This window comes from Schistocerca serialis, chromosome 7, assembly GCF_023864345.2.
Source record: "Schistocerca serialis cubense isolate TAMUIC-IGC-003099 chromosome 7, iqSchSeri2.2, whole genome shotgun sequence".
NCBI classification, from domain to species: domain Eukaryota; kingdom Metazoa; phylum Arthropoda; class Insecta; order Orthoptera; family Acrididae; genus Schistocerca; species Schistocerca serialis.
The window spans coordinates 334,670,673-334,694,276 of record NC_064644.1 but is presented as its reverse complement, the minus strand read 5'-3'; the positions used below and the strand labels follow the sequence as shown (position 1 = coordinate 334,694,276).

General features: G+C 41.1%; 1 protein-coding gene across 1 annotated transcript in view; it reads left to right on the top strand.

Annotated features, from left to right (window-relative positions):
• The window catches only part of LOC126412415 (uncharacterized), a 51,499-nt gene that overhangs the window by 10,769 nt on the left and 17,126 nt on the right, over positions 1-23,604 (top strand). The window contains exon 3 of the mRNA XM_050082003.1: positions 12,419-12,604. Coding sequence (XP_049937960.1) covers positions 12,419-12,604 — 186 coding nt within the window. The remainder of the gene's footprint in view (positions 1-12,418; positions 12,605-23,604) is intronic.

The following is a 23,604-nucleotide window of genomic DNA, read 5'->3' as shown; positions in this document are numbered from 1 at the left end:
CGACCCGTGGCTCCTCCCTTCATTCGATCCCCGCGAAACCCTAAATTTCAGCAGGATAATGCATGATCGCATGTTGCAGGTCATGTACGTGCCTTTCTGGATACAGAAAATGTTCGACTGCTGCCCTGGCCAGCACATTCTCCAGATCTCTCACCAATTGAAAACATCTGGTCAATGGTGCCCGAGCAACTGGCTCGTCACAATACGCCAGTCGCTAGTCTTGATGAACTGTGGTATCGTGTTGAAGCTGCATGGGCAGCTGTACCTGTAGACGCCATCCAAACTCTGTTTGACTCAATGCTCAGGCGTATCAAGGCCGTTATTACGGCCAGAGGTGGTTGTTCTGGGTACTGATTTCTCAAGATCTATGCACCCAAATTGCGTGAAAAAGTAATCACATGTCAGTTCTAGTATAATATGTTTGTCCAATGAATACCCGTTTATCATCTGCATTTCTTCTTGGTGTAGAAATTTTAATGGCCAGTAGTGTAATTAACTCGGAAACGGCGCAACGTATCGAATTTTTTCCTTAACAATTATATCTCAGTACAACCTACCCCGCGCCACCCCTGCATGCTTTTCAGACTGTTTCTGACCATCCTGTATATGTAAAGGTAGTAGATTTGCAGGTTGACTTCCATCATTACTTACGAAGTTGGTTTATTAAAAACCATCAAGGGTATTTTCATACGTAAGCGTTAACGTGAGGGAGTAATACGTTGTTAATTAGTATCTCGTATTAAACAGCAAAATTAAACCTGCAGCGAAAATTTCATTCCACGAAATTTTCTCTCCTGGAGATGTCAGTGAAGAAATTTAATTTGCTTACTGAAGGTTTGAGTTTAAAGATTACAACTGCCTTGATGAATTTTCTTATCGATGTATCAACGTATAATTTTTTTCTTACTCTGCGACACCCTTACAACTTTTTAAGATTGTTTCTGATCATCCTGTATATCCCATTAGTACAAAAGCACCTGAGTGGATATTTCTTATCACACACCAACAGCAAAATTATCAATAAATTTGAACATTTATCTCAAATTTGCCAACGGCCTTGCTACAGGCATGATATCACCGGAATTAAGCGCTGTTGTGCTTGGCTAGCACTTGGATGGATATCCGTCCGGTCTGCCTAGCGCTGTTGGCAAGCGGGGTGCACTCAGACCTTGTGAGGTAAACTGAGGAGCTACTTGTTTGAGAAGTAGCGGCTCTGGTCACAAAAATTGCCAACGGCCGGGAGAGCGGTGTGCTGACCACACGCCCCTCCATATCCACATTCAGTGACACCATTAGGCTGAGGATGACACGGCAGTCGGTCAGTACCGTTGAGCCTTCAGAGGCCTGTTCGGAGGGAGTTCAGTTTATATTAAATATATGGACAGTACTGACAGAATCACCTTATTCTCAGATTAATGCCTTTTTTATGGAATTCAAATTTGAGTTCACTATCGCGCAATAACTCACTTGAAATCTTTTTAGATGTACTCAATCGTTAAATTATTTCTTAGTCAATTGCTAATGTCTTAAAGTCTTCGTTATGATAAATTTTACGGTTTATCATTTTGATTATGGTGCTAAGGTATGTTTTAAGATTCGAACAGGATCTGGTCAAAGGTAACAAGACCTGGATCAATAAAAGACTAGCAATACACGTAAATCACTTATATCCATTTGACACACTGACAAACTGACACACAATAAATACTGACTCATGCGTTTTTTCGATACTTATGAAAACAGTATCCTGCGTGAAGGCGATGATATGAATCCATGCGTCGGCGTCGGCAAGTTTTACGTAGAAACGGTCTCAGCATTTACATGCCTCATATATGGCTCTTCTCTCAGTTACCAGTTGCGACGAAGCCCAATACTAGCATTACATATCCGTGAATGCCGAACCAACATCTATCCGAGGCTCTAATTCCTTGAATTTGCTGAGACTTTAGCCTCGCATCCACACCGGGTGTTACAAACAACCGAAAATTTCGAGTGTCTCAGGTTTTGGTGTTATGCGTGGTGAAAGACGACTGTAAATTTTTAATGGAATTATGGTTGACTTATACATCATTTGTCATGTCTGTGACAGGATCTGATAGTGATAGACGATTGGCCACCCACGAGTTTGCTACGATTTTTATTTCAGTTCTGTTACCCGATGGCTGTCCTGTCCCTTTGCACAGTGGGAGTATCGTAACGAATGAGATGTATCCGAGGTGCTATTATTGCTAGTTGACAAATTTTGCTCGCCACTGCAAGGCAGGAAAGTCATGTATGCCATCTATCCGAGCCGTGTAAATTCTGTTCAGCGCATACTCGTATTTTAACTGTGAGCGCATTTCTCTACTCAGGCGGAGATGTGTAACCAGAACTGCAATTACCTAAAACAGTGTGGAAATTCGCTTAACAAACACTCTCATCCCGGCGGATGTACCAGGCTAACTCATCCCTGCTTCGATCACTTCCATGCACTCAAGACAGCATTCTGCGTGTTGTGTCGTGCAAGCACATACGTCGTATATTTTCACAACGTAGGGTAGCTTCCAAATCATCCTTGAAAATCTTGAAGCAAGCAGAAACTCTTTCATGTTTACAAAGGTAAAATCTCACACAATTTACAGTGACTGGCGCATGAAATCTTTTCTTTCCTTACAGTATAACTCTCTCTCTGTGACCTACAATCAACAGAAAGATAAAATCATTGAATAGAGAATTAATTTATTTTTGCACATGCTGGAACATTATGGGATTTATTGAGACAGTAAAAATTATTCACTCGTTGTTTGATTTCTACGTTTATTTCAGAAAATAACAGGAACAAAAAACGGGAAATCGGTTATTTCGGAAACCGGTTATTTTGATCTGTTTTAACCATCAGGTTAAACTGGCCTGAAGAAAGTTGATATAACTGAAAATCGGTTGTTTCAGCGATAACTGCCATCCCTGTGTTGCGTCTGTGACACTACATCTTAACACAGAAAATCGTCCACTTTGGTCACATATGTCTCATTGGTAGGAAACAAAATTACAGGCTTACTTACACTAATTAACATGATAAATTAGAAAAAAATTATTGATAATAAACAAATTTTTTGAAAAATCTCCACCTCTTAGCTTAATATGGCCTATATAGAAGTTCGAATTTTAATCAAAGGCCTGTTCTCCGAATTGCAGTTTATTTAGACGAAGATAATGTGTTTTCTGTAGCACAGCCATCATGAACCCACCTTTTATATTCAAGACAGTGGACCCATTCCTTATTTCTTTTTATTGTTTTTATTGTTTTAAGCACTAAATACAAAGGCAATTTTAAAGCTCTTCATCAGACTACTGATGGTTATAAGAGAAAGGAGGAAGAACCAGTTGGGACAATCGTTGCGATGGTGAGTGCTTTCTAACAGAAGTTTAAAAAGGAATCATTTGCAAGAGGAGATTGGGAGGAAGGAACGGACACAAGATGATAGATGACGCAAAGGGAAGCGGAAATTACGTGGGCCTGAAGAGGACGGAAGGAGACAGGAGAGGATAGAGAGTAACTTTTGGGCAAAAGAGCAGTGATAACGTCAGAAGTTTGCTTATCCACATTTTTCCTTGTTCTTGCTTGTGGCAGCTTCTTGCTGTCAGTCCTTGCTCTCACGGAATTGATTTTTTATGCATGAGATTCAAAGGGTTCAAATATCTTTTTTTAGCAATTTCGGCCCTTTAACCTCCTGCACCTTCATTTTTTGGGTCCCATGCATCAGTCTGTAAAAACGGAACCCCTATAGAACCGCTTTGTTGTTCGTCTGTCTGTGTGTCTGCCCGACTGTTAGTGAACCATTTTCTCAGGAACGGGTAGACGTATCCAAATTTATCTCACATATTAAGGTTTATAGACCCTTGGCGGTGTAAGTCTTTTAAGCATCTCAGTCAGTTTAGTCAGAAGACACGGCCATTTATGTCACGTGTTCTGATACTCGAGAACTCAGTCATCAAAACCTATAGGGTACCTTCCGTTGATCTAGAATCATGAATTTTGGTTAGAAGCAATGTTTCAAAGTACAAGTGAAGGGAAACATCCGAAACTGCTGATTTGTCACTATATCACACGCAAAATATATCTTTTGTCATTTGTTATCAGACTTCGCACTTGAAATTAAAACATTCTCGAAAATCTTGGTATCCCTGGGCCTGATACCTTGCTGGTATCAATGTTGATAACTGGGGTATCTCTGCTCTGTCAGTGCAAAAAGTGCATAAACGTGCTGCAACAGTACTGCACAAATATGCTCCGTCGCCATGTTTGAATTAGTTTAGAAACTACAGCGGTAACTTTCTGGCTTTCAAATTATACATTTGTTCTTTGTAAAGCATAATAATCTGCTGTTAATGAACATACATATATCTATTCTCAGTTATAAAAGGTAGGAGCTCAGATATTTGAGTAACAAAATTTACTCACCTTGCTCAAAAACACAAATATATTCTTGACGCTCATCAGGTGCCGTGAAGTGTATATGACCCCTCAGTAGGTGGCTACATTAGATTATATTAGATTAGATTTACTCTCATTCCAATTGATCCATAGTGAGGAGGTTCTCCAGGATGTAGAACATGTCAGAAAAACAATAATACATGACAAATATTTACAACTGAAACAAATAAACTGATGTACCTTCCACAGGTCCCAAGTGGAATGATCGTCTTTTTTTTAATGAACACTGTATGAAAGAATCATTTTACAAACACTCATTTACTTAGATAGCTTTAACGCTCAAAATTTAAAATAAAAAAAAGAATGTTTTTGTATTTATAAGGTAGTAAACATATAACAGAACTACTACAATATTTATTTACAATGAACACATTACTGCACTGAAATGGTGCAGAAGTCAGATTGTAGTTACACACACACACACACACACACACACAAATCAGCTGCTTTTTATAGCTGCTGGCAAGTTATTGAAAATGTGTGTTCCTGAATAATGCACACCTTTTTGTACAAGATTAAGTGGCTTTAAATCCTTGTGAAGATTATTCTTATTTCTAGTACTGATTCCATGAATTGAGCTGTTGGTTTGAAAAAGTAATATATTTTTAATGACAAAAATTTAATTAAGGAATAAATATATTGGGAAGCTTTAGTTAGTATCTCTAGTTCCCTAAACAGGCTTCTGCAGGATGTTCTTGAGTTGACACAACATATCACTCCTATTGCACGTTTTTGTGCCCAGAAAACTTAAGCCTCGCTTGATGAATTGCCCCAAAAAATAATCCCAGATGACATTATGGAATGAAAGTAAGCATAGTATGACAGCTTTTTCATTTTTATGTCTCGTATGTCTGACACAATTCGCATTGCAAATAGAGATTTGTTAAGACACTTCAGCAGTTCTGTGGTGTGCTCCTCCCAGTTGAATTTATTATCTAGCTGTAACCCAAAGAATTTAACACTGTCCACTTCTTCTCTCTGCTTGTCATTGTATGTTAGGCATATACTCGTGGGACATGCCTTAAAAGTTCTGAACTGCATGTAGTGTGTTTTTCAAAGTGTAGTGACAAAGAACTGGCTAGGAACCAGTGATTAATGTCCACAAATATTTTATCAGCCGATCTTTCTAAGACTACACTTGATTTGCTATTTATTGCAATGTTTGTATCATCGGCAAACAAAACAAGCTCGGCATCTGGTAATGTTACTGATGAAAAGTCATTGATAAACACAAGAAAATGTAAGGGCCCTAAGATGGAACCTTATGGGATCCCACATGTAATTAGTCCCCAGTTGGATGATGCCTGATAGCTTAATACATGTCTCTTACCTAATAACACCCTTTGTTTCCTGCCAGAGATATAAGATTTGAACCATTTTGCAGCATTTCCTGTTACACCATAATATTCTAATATACTTAAAAGGATATTGTGATTTACACAGCCAAATACCGTTGACAGATCACAAAATATGCCAGTTGCATGAAATTTTTTGTCTAATGGATCAAGTACATTTTCACTGTAAGCGTAGATAGCCTTCTCAATATCAGAACCCTTTAGAAATCCGAACTGAGACTCTGATAGTATGTTATTTGTGATAAGATGATTATAAAGTCGATTGTACATTACCTTTTTTAAAAATTTTTGAGAATGCTGGCAAAAGTGAAATTGGACGGAAATTTGATGCTATTTCTTTATCTCCCTTCTTAAACAGTGGCTTAACTTCAGCTTATGTCAACCATTCAGGAAATATTCCACTAACAAACGACTGGTTACACAGATAGCTTAATATGATACTTAACTCAGAATCATATTCTTTAATTATCTTTGTCGATATTTCATCATATCCACTAGATGTTTTTGATTTTAAAAATTTTATGATGGACTTACTTCTGCTTAGGTAGTAAGGATCAAACTCATATTGTGGAAGTTACTTGAAATGTCCGGTCTCAAGAATTCCAAAGCAGCATCTACACAATCTGACAACCCCATCTTTTCAGTACAGTTATAAAATGTTTGTTAAAAAGTTCTGCAACACGATACACATCTGTCACCAACGTATCATTTACTCTTAATGCTATTTGTCCCTCTTCATGTCTGGTTCTACCGGTCTCCTCCTTCACTGTATCCCATATTGTCTTTATTTTGTTACCTTATATGTCTATCTTTTCCTTGTAAAATATTTGCTTTAATGCTCGTATTACAGTTTTTAATATTTTGCAGTATTTCTTGTAATGTGCTACAGCATCAACATCAGAACTGTTTTGGATTGACAGATACAGTTTTCTTTTTGTTTTACAAGATACCTCTGTTCCTTGTGTAATCATTATCAGTAGCTCTGTAGCAAGAATGATTCCTGAGAAAAGACTGTGCAAACGTCCCCTATGGTTTTCCTAAGCATCGCCAGACGCCATTTTTCTGAAGTTTCTAGAGATATTTTCAGTTCGACTTCTGTGTTATGTACTTTGAGTCAGTCCAAACAAATAATGGTCATCCGATGTTCATGTGACTCCCATTCTCAATAGAAAACATGAAACTTCCTTACTGACGATTAATTTTCTGTAGGCTCCTGAAAAATTTGGTAGCACTAGCGCAGAAACGCGATGTATAGTCCGATTAAAATTTCTTGATAGTTGAAATCTGTAACTTGCTACTACAGTTTTGTTACATCGTCTGCCGGGTACCGCTCGGTCTTGGGTGACACAAAAAAACGGCGGGTCATTTCGCAAATGCTGTTAATGTGTAACGCGAAGTAATGTTGGAAACGCCGTCACGGGGTATGACGAAGATGCGAGATGCTCTGTTGGCAGCTGATTTTAAGTGACCAATGACTGAGCTGTGGCAAACCGCAACCTCATGATGTGCGATGTATCCGAGAAAACGATCAACAGTCCACGGCAGAATTAAAATAACGATCGCTTTGATCATGGTGTTTACGGCTAAACTATACTAGCAAACTCAAGACAGAAAAAATCATAATGTTTGTTTGCATACCCATCTTCCGCAGCAAACTTTAAGTTACAGCGATAAAACCAAACTATAGTGTCATCGGTTACCTGAAACTATCCTAACACTGGCAACACGACTTATCGTGTTAGCAACAGATGAGCAATCCTCGTCGGCATTTTGTTGCAGATTATAGGCGACGCTAACGAATTCCAAACGAAAAAAATGATAGGAAGAAAAATAAGAGCAAATATAAAAGACAATACGATGATGGAACTGGTGGGACAAAGTATTAGCAACAAAGAAATTACATTCAAACCAATTAATTGAATAAAAATGGTAATCAAAGTCTTAGTGTTAGATAAACAAAAAATTTAGTTGCATGTAATGAGAACTGAACCATCTAACTCCTGCAGGTCAGGTTTATATTCTAACACTACGCCCCGTGTCCTAACACTGCAACAGGCTGTTGTATTTATTTTTCGTGTGCCCCATTAATTCACAGTCTCCAAACATTCAGCTTGCAGAATCGCGTCTTGTGCAGAAGAAGCCATTGTGTTTGTTTAGTGCCGTTTATGAAGCATTTATATTTCGTTAGCATCGTTGTATGTGTGTGCGTGTGCGTGTGTGTGTGTGTGTGTGTGTGTGTGTGTGTGTGTGTGTGTGTGTGTGTGGGTGGGTGGGTGTGAGTGTTTTGATGCTGTTATCATGTGTGGTGAAATATGGAATATAAGGGCCGGACCAAGGATTGAGGATTCAAACCATCAAGAAAGAAAGCTGGACAAGGGATTGGAATTAAAGTTATTGTTGTGGCAGTTTGGCAATGACAAACGGTTAGAGGTGACATTGAGCGCTGTGATTGAAGGGAACCGGTTACAACACTTGAAGTATCAACTGTCAAGTAATTTTAACCAGTCTATAATCGTGAGCACTGGGCGAGTCCATCCCAGTGTTCTTAAGGGGCGGCCACCCCAGTTGTCTGTGGCTTGCCAACCTGCACACTTCCAACATTCTCACTTCTGTCTCTTTACTACACAGCATGGTACCGCAGTCTTCACGTTCAATAGGTGCAGGGAAAGCTCTTCATAATCAGCATGTGTGGTTACATGCAATGCCATTAAACTTTTGTCAGAAGAGGCAAAGGGGTAACTTGAAATCTGATTAAAACCGCAGGCTACTACCGCCTTTGGAAAACTGCCCTCAGTGCCTAGTTAAACCAGAAACCCCGCGCAGGCATGCGGAAGCACATACACGAAGTACAGTGCCATGGCGCGGAAGACTACGTAATACCGGTGGCGACTCGCAGAGAGCGCGGGGGTGATTCACACAGTGCCCTGGGAGATACAAAATTAAGTAGAATCGCTTCTCAGATTTTGACAAAATGAACGTGTTCTTTTTAGAGGGAAAGGCATATTTTTCTTTGAAAATACGAAGTCAAATTACCAACAAAATTTACATTTCACACACACCATGACCCTTACCCTCAGAGGGTGCAGGAACTGCTAGATGTTCCATTCACTCAATAAAAATAATAGATAAGGAAGGGGAATTGCAACTGTCCCATCCAGTTAACTAACACCCTAGAATATCTTGGACTACGCCTCGACTGGCAACTACCGTGGAAACTTCACCTACTAACCCCAGCAGAAAGATCACAATAGACAAACTACTAACAGGCCATACTTGGGGATTCCATCCCTCCACTATTCTCGGCACTTACAAAAGGCTGATCCGACCCTTCTCTGCTATGCAAATGTTGCATGAATCACAGCCCCACAAAATTTCTGTAAGTCCAGCCATATCCTCGAACGCCATGCACACCGTCTTGCTTTCTGCATCCGTTTTACCTTGCCTCACATGGACACTCTACCATCTCATCAAATTCCACCTCTCCTCACTCAAATCTAACGCCTCCACATCTCCTATACCATCCGCAAATTAGTTTCCAGTCACCCCACTGTTTCCCCTCTGATCACCAACCGTGGTATGCTGGCACGCCTTCACAAACACATCCCTCCGTCGCTACACTTACACACACTCCATCTCCTATCCCAAGGCAACTTCGAACAACGCCCTTTCCCAGACAATGAGATCCGCCCCGACATACATCCTTTCTATCAACTAAAACGCTTCCCAGCCTATCCCATTCCACATCAGGGCTCCTCTCTCCTTTTCCCTCTCCATACATCCCTATCCTTTTCCTCTTCTAACCACTGCTCTACCCACAAAACAAAGTACTCCTCACCTTCTGTCTTTCCCACCGACTGTGTTTACCACTATCCATCTCAGCTCTTACCTATCACCTCCACAGTTTTTCCACTTGACAGCCCTATCTACCTTCATCTCTTAACCCTATGGAACATACTCTCACCTCCGACTATAATTCCCACTCTGTGTAACTCCAGTTTTTAAAAGTAGAGTGCTTCAGTAGTTCTACCTGAAGACTTTCACCTTGCTGCGAGGTGTTTTTAAAATGTACACATTTGTCCGTCTTTGATTTTTAATTTAAAAGAGAAAAACAGCCCCCAAAATTTGTTTTCTGTTTCTCATTATATTTTTTTTAAGTTTCTTGACTGAAGAGCAGAGAATTTTACCTCTAACAGCCCACCTGCACCCATATTGGGTGAGATGAATGAAATGACAATAAAGGGAAAAATAGGAATGGGAAAACATAGTGTAAGTACTTCCCAACGCAACGTCAACCAACGCCCTTTATTTTGCATTCTCAGCATCGTAGTAAGTGCCTTCTGCTTTGCTACACTTTTTTACCCCTTTTTTATAAGATTTCCTCCTGGCAGCAGGTGGTCGATCTTGTTTTGTTATGGTTGATATTTTGTTTACACTGCTAGTTGTCTTTCACTATTCGAGTGACAAATTATTGACTTCGGATGTCTATGTTTGTGGAGATGTGGGCCATAAAATGACATAACCTTTTTGCAGACTAGCTAACTGTAGCTTACAAGTTATGTGAGATATACAGGGTGGTTATAATTGAACTTTCGCTATTTGAGAGGGTCCCCATGAAAAACAAATGATAGTAGGACAATGACAACTTGCGGAAAAATTGGTAAGGACATACGGAAGAGAAATAACGAGTAAACCACTGAAAGATACACATTTAAATTTTCATGTGAGAGGGTAACATTTGTAAATTGCTTACCACGTTCATGTTCCAGGTTACAAACGTGGCTCAATATGACCACTATCTGCATCAACGACAACCTGGAAATTTGTACGGATACAGCGATCCATTGTTCGCAGTATTTTCCGAACGGTGAACCATGGAATATTCAGATGTCGTGACACAGCCCGTACGCTGTTAAAAAAATCGCACATTGCCTCTGGCATTCTGAGCCATGGCAACAATAACTGCTTCAACAATTTGTGGCGCAATTGGACGTCGGCCTCTCCCAGGAGCAATTCTCAAATCGCCAGTTAATTCTAACTTGGGGAATCATGTTGATCAACCCCAGTGTAAAAAGATGACCTCTCCGTTTTCCTTCAACGCATCGATACTCGCGAAGAGGAGCAACACTCTTTATGCTGTTTTGATAAAACAGATTTACGAGTAATGCCCTGCTCACCTTGTCCAGATCCATGTTGACTGTCTACTGTAATGTAGTCTACATTATGCTTGTGTTTCAACACTACGCCTCCGTACTAGTACCGGCGCCTAACGGCAAGTCATGACACTAACACTTCTGACAAGCACTAACATTTCTAACAACGCAGACCTTGCAGTTCACAGTCTGAACGTCATTCCTATAAAGCTGGGAACCCATACGGTAAATAGTTTTCCGTCTAAACAGGCTCAAGTGCGAAAGTTTAATTATAACCATCCTTCACGTCTGTGCAGAGATATCAGCTGTCAAGCGCACCTCCCCTACATCGTGTTGGTCGTTTGCAACATAACATCCACCACTGCCATTGTTCCTTCTCTCATCACAGCATCTGCGGTGGTATGGGGCCAAGTTATTTTGTGCGTACCTTGTGCAATTTACAGAGCAGCACAAAATACCGTAGGTTGTTTCTGTTATGCAGACAGAGACGAACATTCTTCTGCTTCTTCCAGCCATTGTTCAGATGTTTCATGATTTCATAATTATATATTTCTGAAAATTTGTGACCGGATGCTCTTCTTGTCACCATAGTCGTCTTTTAACCTACTGGAGGATACTCGTTTGATTGTGGACTATGTAGACTTTATACTGTGTGTTACCGTACTTCAAACTGGTTGTTTTCTGTAACTTTTTGGAACTAGTCTAATATTTACCAAAACGACCGAGCGATACTGCCTAAGAGCCATATTAGCAGTGGTTGTTGTGCCAGACTCAGTATCATTAAACTATCTCGTGCGTTCTTTATAGGTTTCGCTTACCTCCCTGTTTTTCAAGCCAACGGGCAACGAATTAAGTTATAAGTCCCCACCTTCATAAAATTACTATATGATGTTGCATTTTTGAGTGTGTCACCTTGGTCTCACAAAAATCTTCCGTTGTCTGCAAGTGGTATCAAAATACTTCAATTTTTAAACTGATGTCTTGAATGAAATGCATGCAAACCATTTAAAAACAATCTTCTGTTAAATGTCTCCTACCCTATCTGAAAGAAGAGAATAAGGAAAAATACGAGAAAAACCAGCTCTGGATGGTTGGATCGAGAGGGTTAGCTGATCCTGTCGATGTTTGACGTCGGCTTCTCCCGTGATCCAATAATAACTTGATGTGTGGCGTCATACATGTGCAAACAGGAAGAGATCACCACAATGACCATCTTTTTGTTGCGTCTATAATTTTTGGAATGTAGGTTGTGGTGACAGACTTTTCTGTAGCGTAGCCCGAGATTTAGGTTAGGTTGAAACGTGACAGTTTGGTTATGACGAGGCAAAGCGGTATCAGACGTTTGCCTTAATCGGCTCGTAAGATCCTTCTGAACCATGATGCGGGAGAAGACTCATCTGATGCAGGAGAAGACTCATCTGATTTGTTTCTATTTCCAGACGGCGCCAACAAATGAGTCGGCTTGGAAAACACTCTGGACGCCAGAAGACGCCTACATCAGGATGCCAGAAATCGTCACAGCCGAGTTGCACCGACTGCGTGACTGGGTCGTCGCCTTCGTCGATGTCGGCGTCGAGGCGGCCATTAGAGAACTCCCCTACATGCTCAGCGAGTACCGGAAGGAGGTGAGTCCACAGCCGGCCATTATCTCTGTTTTTCAAATTAAATGGCTCTAAGCACTATGGGACTTAACATCGGAGGTCATCAATCCCCTATAATTAGAACTACTTAAACCTAACTAACCTAAGGACATCACACACATCCATGCCCGAGGCAGGATTCGATGGTTCAAATGGCTCTGAGCACTATGGGACTTAACATCTATGGTCATCAGTCCCCTAGAACTTAGAACTACTTAAACCTAACTAACCTAAGGACATCACACAACACCCAGTCATCACGAGGCGCAGGATTCGAACTTGCGACCGTAGTAGCAGCGCTGTTCCGGACTGAAGCGCCTAGAACCGCTCGGCCATGACGGCCAGCATCTCTTTTTTTATTGTACAAAGAAACCAACAAATTACTGAACGAAATGTGTTTATTCAGTACGATAGGCGTCCTTTCAGAATTCAATATCGTTACGGGTTCGTTTTTTGAAGGTCTTAAGTCAGTGTTAGGGAATTCCGTACAATGCACTGCTGCTTGTTCGTCGCTACTTTCGTACCATATTCTGTGCTTGTATTGCTTCTTCGATGAGAGCGACGGCAAGTTCATAAATTTAAAACAGTATGGGTTTCTAATGTGACATGCAGTCGTTTCAAACTCTGCGGGATGCATAGGTCCTCAAGAATGACTTCATCTTAAGAAAACACTATCTTATTGATTTCGTGACTAGCAATTCTGGCGAGCAATCTGGAAATGCAATTATCATTTTTTTCTGAATGTTGGGTGGAAAGAAATTTTGCAGGGTGCCCGAACTATTAGGACCCAAGCTGCAGGGTGTCCCGAAAAATGTGTACATTGTTTTTCTGACTTAATGTTAATATTTGTTAAGATACGTAAGAGTTTCAACACTCACAGACTAATAATGTGAACAAATGAAGAATACCATCCATTTGTCAAAAGTGTTTAGTTGTTGGCCACGGTGGTCCAGAAACAGCTGTTAACAATGGCTGCTTTCAATTCATTAACTGTAACTGGTCTTATACTATAAACATTGTGCGTCATATTCTCCCATAGAAAGAAAATCCATAGGTGTCCAGTCTGGTGAGTCTGGAGCGTAGGCAGTATTTTACAAAATGCATTACACTGTGTTGCCTGTGATAATGATATGTGTTCTGCTACCTGTTTCGGTCTTAAACCATCTTCAACGGCAGAAAACTTATCGCAGATTTAACGCATGTCACACATGTTTTCTGGCGTTGAAGATGGTTTAAGACCGAAACAGGTAACATAATAAATATCATTATCACAGACAGTACAGAGTAATGCCTTCTGTAAAATTCGTACATACTGTTGACCTGCGCCTAAAAAAGATGTTCAGTACTCGGTATTGTCTGTCTGTCCTTTTCATCTGTCGTTCGTCAAGGTAGGCCCTTACGTCGCGATGATCATCCTCATTCAGAGCATCGAGTAATCTAGGAATAACACTTTTCCGTTGGACACGTTTCAAAACGCAGTGCACGCTCGTTTTTGTAACTCCTGTCTCACGAACCGCTTGTCACACAGACTTTTACGTGATTGTTCAAGCTTTCCGAAGACCTCACTTTGTGTTGTGGTGCCGGTGGATGATCGTGATCGTCCGGTGTGGTTGTTGTATGCATTCTGGGCAGTTCCTTCTTCCACAAACTTATCTCGCAGACAGACAGTTGTAAGTCACGTCGGTGGATCTCGTTGAAGCCTCATTCTGAACTGTCTGCACTTCACTTGTGTTCTCAGTCTTCCAGTAGCACTTCAGAATGAACTTTCTTTGTTGAAGGTTCAGCCTGGCTTCAGCCATTTTTCAAGCCGTCGCACTTGAAAACGAAAAAAAAAAAAACTGCAGTTTGAGCTGTAACATAGTGTATACGTTTTTTGTGGCACCCCGTATACAGACGATAGAGGGACGAAAACTTAAAAGGGACCATACAGACTGGCCCTCTTCAATTTTCTTCATAGATACAGTTTGAAGCTCAGTACTCGGACCTCAATTAAAAAAAATCGACTTTGGCTATTACAAGATTTTCGAGTACTGAAACTTTTCCTCATATTTTAACGTAATCGCTGACAGTAAAGTGGGTGACGTGAAAGTTTTGTAATCGTGGAGTTGCCGTTTCGAATCTCACTGGAAGCTTTTCTTGTTTTAATTAAATACTTTCTTTATTAAAAACTGGAGATGTTATTACAGAAATACTTCATCAGCTGTTTAAAAAATATAACATGATCTAATTTTTATTTACTAATAGCACGAAAATGCGAATATTCAAAATACTTCAAAATTTGGTACAAAATATGAAACATATCTAGAAAATAATATTTATTTACTTTTGTTTCTAACCATTAAACAGTACACTGAGGTCACAAAAGTCATGGGGTACCTCTTAATGCGGTATACGACCTTCTTTTGTCCGGCGTAGTGCAGCAACTCGGCGTGGCATGGAATCATCAAGTCGAGAGAAGTCCCCTGCAGAAATATTGAACCATGCAGCCGCTATAGCCGTCCGTAGCTGCGAAAGTGTTGCCGGTGCAGGATTTTGTGCACGAACTGACCTCTGGGTTATGTCCTATAAGTGTTCGATGGGATTCATGTTGGGCGATCTGAATGGCCAAATTATTCACTTAAATTGTCCCACAGTTTTCTTCAAACCAGTCGTGACCAATGGTTGCCTGATGACATATTGCATTGTCATTCATAAAAATTCAATCGTTGTTTGGGAACATGAAGTCCAGGAATGGCTATAAATGGTCTCCCAGTCAATCATCGGTTCAGCTGAATCAGATTATTCAGTCCATTTCATGTAGTCACAGCAGACACTACTATGGAGCCACAGTGACTTGTTGACACCCTGGGTCCACGGCTTCCTAAGATTTCCGCCACACGCGAACCCTACCATCAGCTCTTACCAACTGAAATCGGGACTCACCTGACCAGGCCATGATTTTCCAATAGTCTAGGGTCCAATCGATTTGATCACGAGCTCAAGAGAGGCGCTGCAGCCGACATCATTTGCAAAGGCACTCGCGTCGGCCGTCTGCTGTCATAGCCCATTAACGCCAAATTTCTACGAGCTGTCCTAACGGATACGTTCGTCGAACGTTCCTTATTGATTTCTGCGGTTACTTAACGCAGTGTTGCTTATTTGTTGGCCCTGACAACCCTACCCAAAAGCCGCTGCTGTCGGTCGTTAAGTGAAGGCCGTCGGTCACTGCGTCGTCCGTGGCGAGAGGTAAAGCCTGAAATGTGGTATTCTAAGCACGCTCTTGATCTGTGGGCGTCGGAAAATCGAATTCCCTAGCGATTTTCATAATGGAATGTTCCATGCGTCTAGTTCCAGCTACCATTCCGCGTTCCAAGCCTGTTAATTTCCGTCGTGTGAGCATACTCACGCCGGAAAACTTTTACGCGGATCACCTGAGCACAAATGACTGCTCGGCCCAACGTGTGCGTGGTAATACCGCCATCTGTATATGTGCGTATCGCTATGCCGCGACTTTTGTGACCTCATTGTATTATAACTGCATTTTTTTTCATTTAATAATAATGCACGTTTGACGTTTGCATCAAATTTTAATTTACTTTCGTAGGAACAACAATCGTTACATTTTCCATTTATTAACATGGGCTTAACACAGAATTTAAAAAGGAGTTGCTACTAGTAAGATTCTAACAGTGCCTTTAGCCGATCAGAGTAGTATGCAACTCAATTTTTTTTTCACACGAGGTTTGAAGACATTTATAAGTTATTTAACAGCACCCGGAAAACTGTAATGTTCAGCTGATTTTCTCGAGGATGAAAGAAATAAATGGTCAGAAATGAGTATTTTAAGCCACATGACGTGTTGAATGATTAATGACTATGAGACTTGTGTTCGTAAAATATTTATGGTTGCTGGGTCGACAGTCAAAATTCAATCGTCTGTAAAATAATCTCAATGGAGCTAATCATCCATCATTTACCACAGTTCATGACTCTTATTCTTGAATATGGACTGCTGCTCGTTAGAGAAACTTGTAGACATGCGTTAAATGTTTCGCCTAGAAAGACATACCAAAGAACAAAGGAAAGTTCCATAAGAAGTGTTATCGTAATTGAAAGAAATTTACCGTCATTGGTAGAAGAGAACGTCCTTCAAGCTAAAGAGAGCTGACCAAGATGTCAACAAAGAACTGTGAGCACAGTACAATTGAAGATATGGTGTTGCAGGTAGGAGAAGATTCATCAACAAGCAGTTAAGCACTATCAACTGGCCCTTGAAATGCACATACTCAAGGTTGCAGTGGGGTGAGGGGGAGGGGGGGGGGGAGCAGGCGGGTGCAGAAATTAGACCCCTGGACCCCTGAAACAAAGTATGCGAGCAATCGAGCCATTCTATCATACTATTGTAGAGCTCACTCTGAGACCAGCGGTCGTCCTTTGAACAGTTGCTGTAACCTATCTTGTTAAAAACAGACATTGTAAGAAACGTGGCAGCAGTATAATTACATGGTTGAAGCGACAAACAGCAACAAGCATTCTTTAAGAAAGTTTACCGATTTCGGATTTCTTAGAAATCCGTTTCCAGATGGCTGTAGCAGATTTCTAGTATCTCTTCCGGGGCTTCGTTTTGTAGTTTTTTTTTTTTTCAGTAGAGTGTGTTTCTGTGCGACACTTTTAAAACATTTTGGCACGTGCACTATATAAGTGCTGCTGAATCCAGGAAAATATTTTTGTTACTTATGTGAATTTGGGCCATGTTTTGCAATTGTTGAACGTGTGTGCTACTTTAAAACGTAGTATGGTGAGTGTTAGAGCAGTTTTCTGAAATTTAACAGCACTCATATTGTAGATGTGCCAAAGCGTGGGAATTTCGGAACACACGGCGTATGCATGGTTCAGGAATATACACACTACGCAAAATCGTTAACGACTACAAAAGGAGGCTCCAGCAGGAAAGCAAGAAAGTCTGTAAGAGCCGTGTGAAGATGACTTTGTAAGAAGTTCAAAACCAAGTATGTTTATATTTACAGGTAGTCGATAATTAAAGTTTCAAAACGCTGCAGAAAGTAATTTATTTATTTTGCTGAACTAATTTAGAATCCTCACAGGAGTCGCTAATTTGAAAGAAATATATTTTGGTAAATGAAGAGAACAATATTGTGTACGCCCTACAGGATTAATTAATTTATTTATCCCGTCTGACTTGAGAGTCACATATCGCTGTGCAATATTTGTCTATTTTTCTGCTTATTTCCTGGCTGCTTTTGAAGAGAGTACCTGGGTTACTAGCTCAGGAAGAAGGCTCCACATTTTCTGTTGGAAGCGAGCGGCCACAGGTATTCGTCCTGTCGTCCTGTCTAATGACAGGAGGTCAGTCACAGAGACGCTAGAGAAGGGACGTGAGTCCTCAGGGCACCGCAGTTTACGCAAGGTTTGCTCTGCGCTTTGTCGGCAAATGCGGTTTTCTCCTTGGAAGACAGTCTGCTGTGGAGTCACTACATGAGAAAATTCGTAGCTCCACACTCCAGATATGGTTCCCCAATGAAATGCATCTTACCCACTGTATTGGCGCCAAGGGATCGACCAATGAGTGGCATATGGTTATCAGCTGATACCACCTCTTGCATGTTAAAATACGTCCTGTAAGCTAAGAATTGGAAATTTCTGCATTCACGCAAATAAAACACCGTTTCGATGGTCACATTGGCAGTAGGACTGAGTTACCCCTTTAAGGCGGAGTTTTGTAAAAAGTGGGGAATTAGGTTTAGACGCGGATCATTTCTCTGCAGTGAATGGAGAGAGACTTCATGTCCTGGTGTCGAGTGGGGCGCAGGCTTGCTGACGCCGATTAGGTCGACCTTTATCCGATGGCGATACAGGCGGTGTTGCGCACGTTTGCCAAGTGTGTAGTATTTCACGTTAGCGCTATCCTATTTTTGAGCAGCTGAAAATCTGCAGGATTTGCTACGCAACTCATGTTGCCTGAGTAATTATAATATTTTGTGGCCTTGGACTCGTTTACTTTACGAGCTGCACAACTTAAGAAACCTTGTAGCGTTTCCCAAGTCTTCCACGTAAACAAAGGTATCCTCCCACATTGTTAGCGGGACATTGTTGATTAAATTGAGCTAGAGAGCTTGGTGTTTCAGTGTTTTAGGTGGCTTTCTGCTCGTTGTTTTGGAAAACATTCTGAGTCAATTTTATGACTTTACATTCATTTTATTGAAACTTATTCTCTGTCACTTCAATGTGGTACGTGTCGAGATCCTAGAGTAAATAAATAACTTATTAAATTCAGACTTGGTTTGAATCTCAGAACCATTTTGTCCTGCAACTGTTCTTAGTTAGGCGACCCTTCAAAAAAAGTAGTCACATTATCTGCAGTTCTAATTTGTTTCCCCCATTGTGAAGCGGTCCCATTTCAATATGTGGTCAAAACTACTGCTCATTCGGCTTGTACACGGATGTTGTTATCAGTTGTTTGAATGATGTATAACGACTGTTGCACTCGCTTGTCTGGCATGCTTTTGATGAGGTAAATAAAGCCTGACTGCATAACTTATGCGCCAGACGGAAAGAGACGAGACGATCATTTCATGTTGACACTGATCCAGGATAGCGTTATCATAAGATCGACTGTCGCGCGCATTTTGGAAATGCCAAACGTCAGTAAACGGGTGCACGAAATAGCTGTATCGCAATAACGAAACGAGGCTAACAACCACGTTTCAAGGTAATATAAGGACTCATCCCAAAACGCTACGTTTTGTCAGTCCAATTGTGGTTTTCTCGTGTCCATAGTAGTGTCGGACGCTTAAGAATTTGAACAACAGAATCCGACGCTTTGAGTTGCTTGGCGTCCAACCACAACAAGTAGCATCGAAAAAAGGTAAATACACCCGTTGCAGCATCTCAGCGTCAATTTAGCGCAGTGTTACGCAGCGTGGTCCAGAACCCGCCTGTCGCTGCATGCGCTCTTCTTCTGTCCAATGATTCTGCTCAAATGTGAATGTTGTAACAACATCCTCTATCCAACTCAAAATCTCCAGGTCTGAATGCAGCCACATGGTGACATTGCGGCCTGTGACGTTGACGAGACATATTGGCATTTGCTTTCACGTTCCCATTTATTTTACTATTCCTCACTATTTCTGTCTAGAAAATCACTGACTTTCCCAATGACACAGCAGAGACTATTACTGACTGTATTTGCACGCCATCAGTCTGCACTCTTATACGGCCTCCAGGTTTAGATTCATTCGTGACGTTCTTTCTGGGCTCTGCAATTTTCACAGATGACTGTGCAGTGACCATTTTTTTTTTCTTGCAAAGAGATACCGCGACAAAACTATTCCACATGGTACGGAAAATGTATGAGACAGGCAAAATACCTTCATACTTCAAGAAGAGTGTAATAATTCTAGTTCCAAAAAAGACAGGTGCTGACAGGTACGCATGTTACAGAACCACCTGTTTAATAAGTCGCGAGTGCAAAATATTAACACGAAATTATTTATAGTAGGATGGAAAGATGCAGAATCTGGCCTCGGGATAGACCAGTTTATGTTTCTTTAGTTATACAGGCATACGCAAGGCAATACCAACTCTGCTACTTGTCTTAAAAGACAGAAGTTGAGCTCGGGGAAGATCAGCTTGGGTTTCTCTAGATACATAGGCACATGCAAACATTTATAGCTTTTGTAGATTCAGAGAAAGCTGTTGACAATGCTGACTGGAAAAAGCTCCTAGAAATTATGGATGTTCAAGGGATAAAATATTTGTACAGAACCATATTGCACTTATAACAATGGAAAGGCATGATAAGGATGCAACAGTTGAGAAAGGAGTGATACAGGATCGTAGCATATCCAAGAAGTTATTCGTTGTGTACTTAGAACAAGAAGTAAACGAAACTAAGAAGAAACGTCGAAATGGAACTAAATTTCTGGGAGAAGGAGTTAAAAGTTTAAAACTGAATGGCAGCGGAAGTAGAACAAGGCGATGGAATGTAGTCATATTAAGTCAGGCGATGCTGAGGGAATTTGATTATTAAATGAGACTAAAAGAGTCGATGAGTTTTGCTATTTCAAACAGCGAAATAATTGATTATGGCCGAATTAGAGGTGACATAAAATGCAGACAGGTAAAAGTAACAAAAGAATATCCGAGGAAGAGAAATATGCTAACATCGAATATTAACTGACGCGTTTGGAATGGTTTTCTAGTGGTATTTCTCTGGCCAGTAGCCTTGTATGTAAGTGAATCGTGGACGATAAGCAGTTCAGACAAGAAGACAATGGAAACTAGCTTTCACGATGTGGTGCGACAGAAGAATAGACTACTGAATATTAGATGGGTAGATCTCATCACTAATGAGGAGTACTGAACTCATTTGCGGAAAAAATAAATTTAAGGCACAATGTGAATAAAACAAGGGACTGGATTCAAAATGGCTCTGAGCTTTATGGGACTTAACTTAGAACTACTTAAACCTAACTAACCTAAGGACATCACACACATCCATGTCCGTTGCAGGATTCGAACCTGCGACCGTAAGGTCTTGCGGTTCCAGACTGTAGCGCCTAGAACCGCTCGGCCACTCCGGCAGGCAGGGACCGGGTGATAGAACACATTGTGCGCATCAAGATATCTTCAGGTCGGTAATTAAGGAAAGGGTGTGTGTGTGTGTGTGTGTGTGTGTGTGTGTGTGTGTGTGTGTGTGCCGGGGGAGGTGGGGGGGGGGGGGGTGAGGATGGGGTAAAATTATAGAGGGAGACTAAAGCATGGGTTCCGCAAGCAGATTCAAATGGATGGAGGCTGTAATTGTTCTGCAGAGGTGAAGAGGGTTGCACAGGATAGATTAACGTAGACAGCTGCATCAGACTAGTTTTCGGACTGAAGTGCAGAACCCAACACTATGCATATAGACACGTCGACCATGCATTCAGCAGACCAGATCAGTTTCGTTTCCCTGCTAAGAGTAAATCAACGACAAAAAAGAACGGCTCACGCTCTGTGGCCGTTGGCCATACTACTCGGATGTTCGTCAAATCATCTACCTAACCGTTCTCCGAGTATGAGAGCTTCCAGCCCACGTCCCGAACGAATTCCTATAAAAGACTTCGCACTACCACCTTAACTATCCCAGTAGTCAAAGCACCACACCGCAAACATGTAATCACCAAACCTATGGATACGAGTATCACCGCCCAAACATCCACCCCGTCACGCTGATTTTTTTTTTCTAACGTAGCCTGAACCCTCTGACCTCCTCCCAATAAATAGTAAAAACGTACAGAAATTTCGAATCTAAATAGGTCTATTAGAGGACAAGGCGCCACAGGAAATAGTGGCCCTAAATGTGCTATTCAAAGATACAATGCAGACAGCTGCTTTATACAGACAGACGTTCAAAAGGCACATTAGCACACACTAGGCATTACGGAGACTACCAAGATATCAGGGGATATCGGTGCACACAACGTGCACAAGAGTGATGCGGGCTGCCTAACATATAGGCAACTCCTAATTCGATCTCACCAGATAGAATGTGTTTTCATCGATTACTATGAACGCTACCTTTCTTTGTTGTCTTTCGCGCGTGGTTTCATAGCATGTCATGTAAATTTTTTTTACACAGCTATCAGAAATTTTGTGTGGTAACTTTGTAAGATGACGACGTGCTCGGACACCTCAGTTATCACCGTTTACTGACACGCATTTATTTTAAATTTTTAACATGTAAAATAATACCTGAATTTGCCTCGTCGGTTTCATTCTTTAGCTGTAAGTGTACGTGGAAAAATGCAGTGGTTCAGAAACATTGTGATACGTAATCTCACCCACTATTGTGAACCTACGTAGGAATGAAAGTCATGATATAGATTCTCACTCAGATTATTTAACTACTTTCGCATACCAAATCTATGATTGCATGATTGAGGACGCTATAAAAGAAACCTAACACATGTGCAATGTAGTTCTTTGCCATTACAAACTAATATACTCTGTGCAATATAGAAGTATTAGCTATACAAATAGGCGCTGAATTTATGAAAATGTATGTGAATGTGACTATTTTTATTCAATTTACGAATCAGATGGGGTTTTAGAATTGTATTCTAGAGCATTGCAGTTATATACTGACGGGAAAAAATAGGAAATCCAAAAAATAATTAATGTAGAATAATGAAATTTCGGGAATAAATTTGTCTAGATGAAATATTTAAGTGATTATCATTGTAAGAGCACTGATTAATGCAAGCACGGGATGAGACTCTGGAAATGTGAAATGCTTGGGCATTAATAACCAGTGTAAACACCACAGTGTTGAATTCAAGCATGCAAACATAGAAGCATCGTGTTGTACTGGTGCCGGATGTAAGTTTGTGTGACGGAGTTCCATGCCTGTTGCACTTTGTTGGTCAGTACAGGGACGGATAATGCTGTTTGTGGATGACGCTGGAGTTGTCATCCGATGTGTCCCATATATGCTCGATTGGAGGCAGATGCGGTGATCGAGCAGGTCAACGCAACAAGTCGACACCTTGCAGAGTATGTTAGCTTACAACAGCGGTATGTGGGTGAGCGTTATCCTGTTGGAAAACACCTCCTGGAGTGCTGTTCATGAATGGCAGCACAACAGGTCGAATCACGAGGTTGACGTAAAAATTTTCCATCAGGATGCATGGGCTAACCAGGAGCGTGCTTCTCCTGTCGTACGAAATCGCATTCCACACTGTAACTCCAGGTGTAGGTCCAGCATGTCTAACTCGCACACAGGTTGGTTGCAGGCCCTCAGGTGGTCTCCTTTTAACCAACGCGTGACCTTCACTGGCAACGAGGCAGAACTAAGCATAGGCAGAAAAAACACAACAAACCTCCACCCTGCCCTCCAATGAGCTCTCGCTTGACACAACTGAATTGGCAGTGATGTGGGGTCAGTGGAGTGCAGGCTACAGGGCATCTGGCTCGGAGCTGTCCTTGATCTAACCGATATGTAATACTTC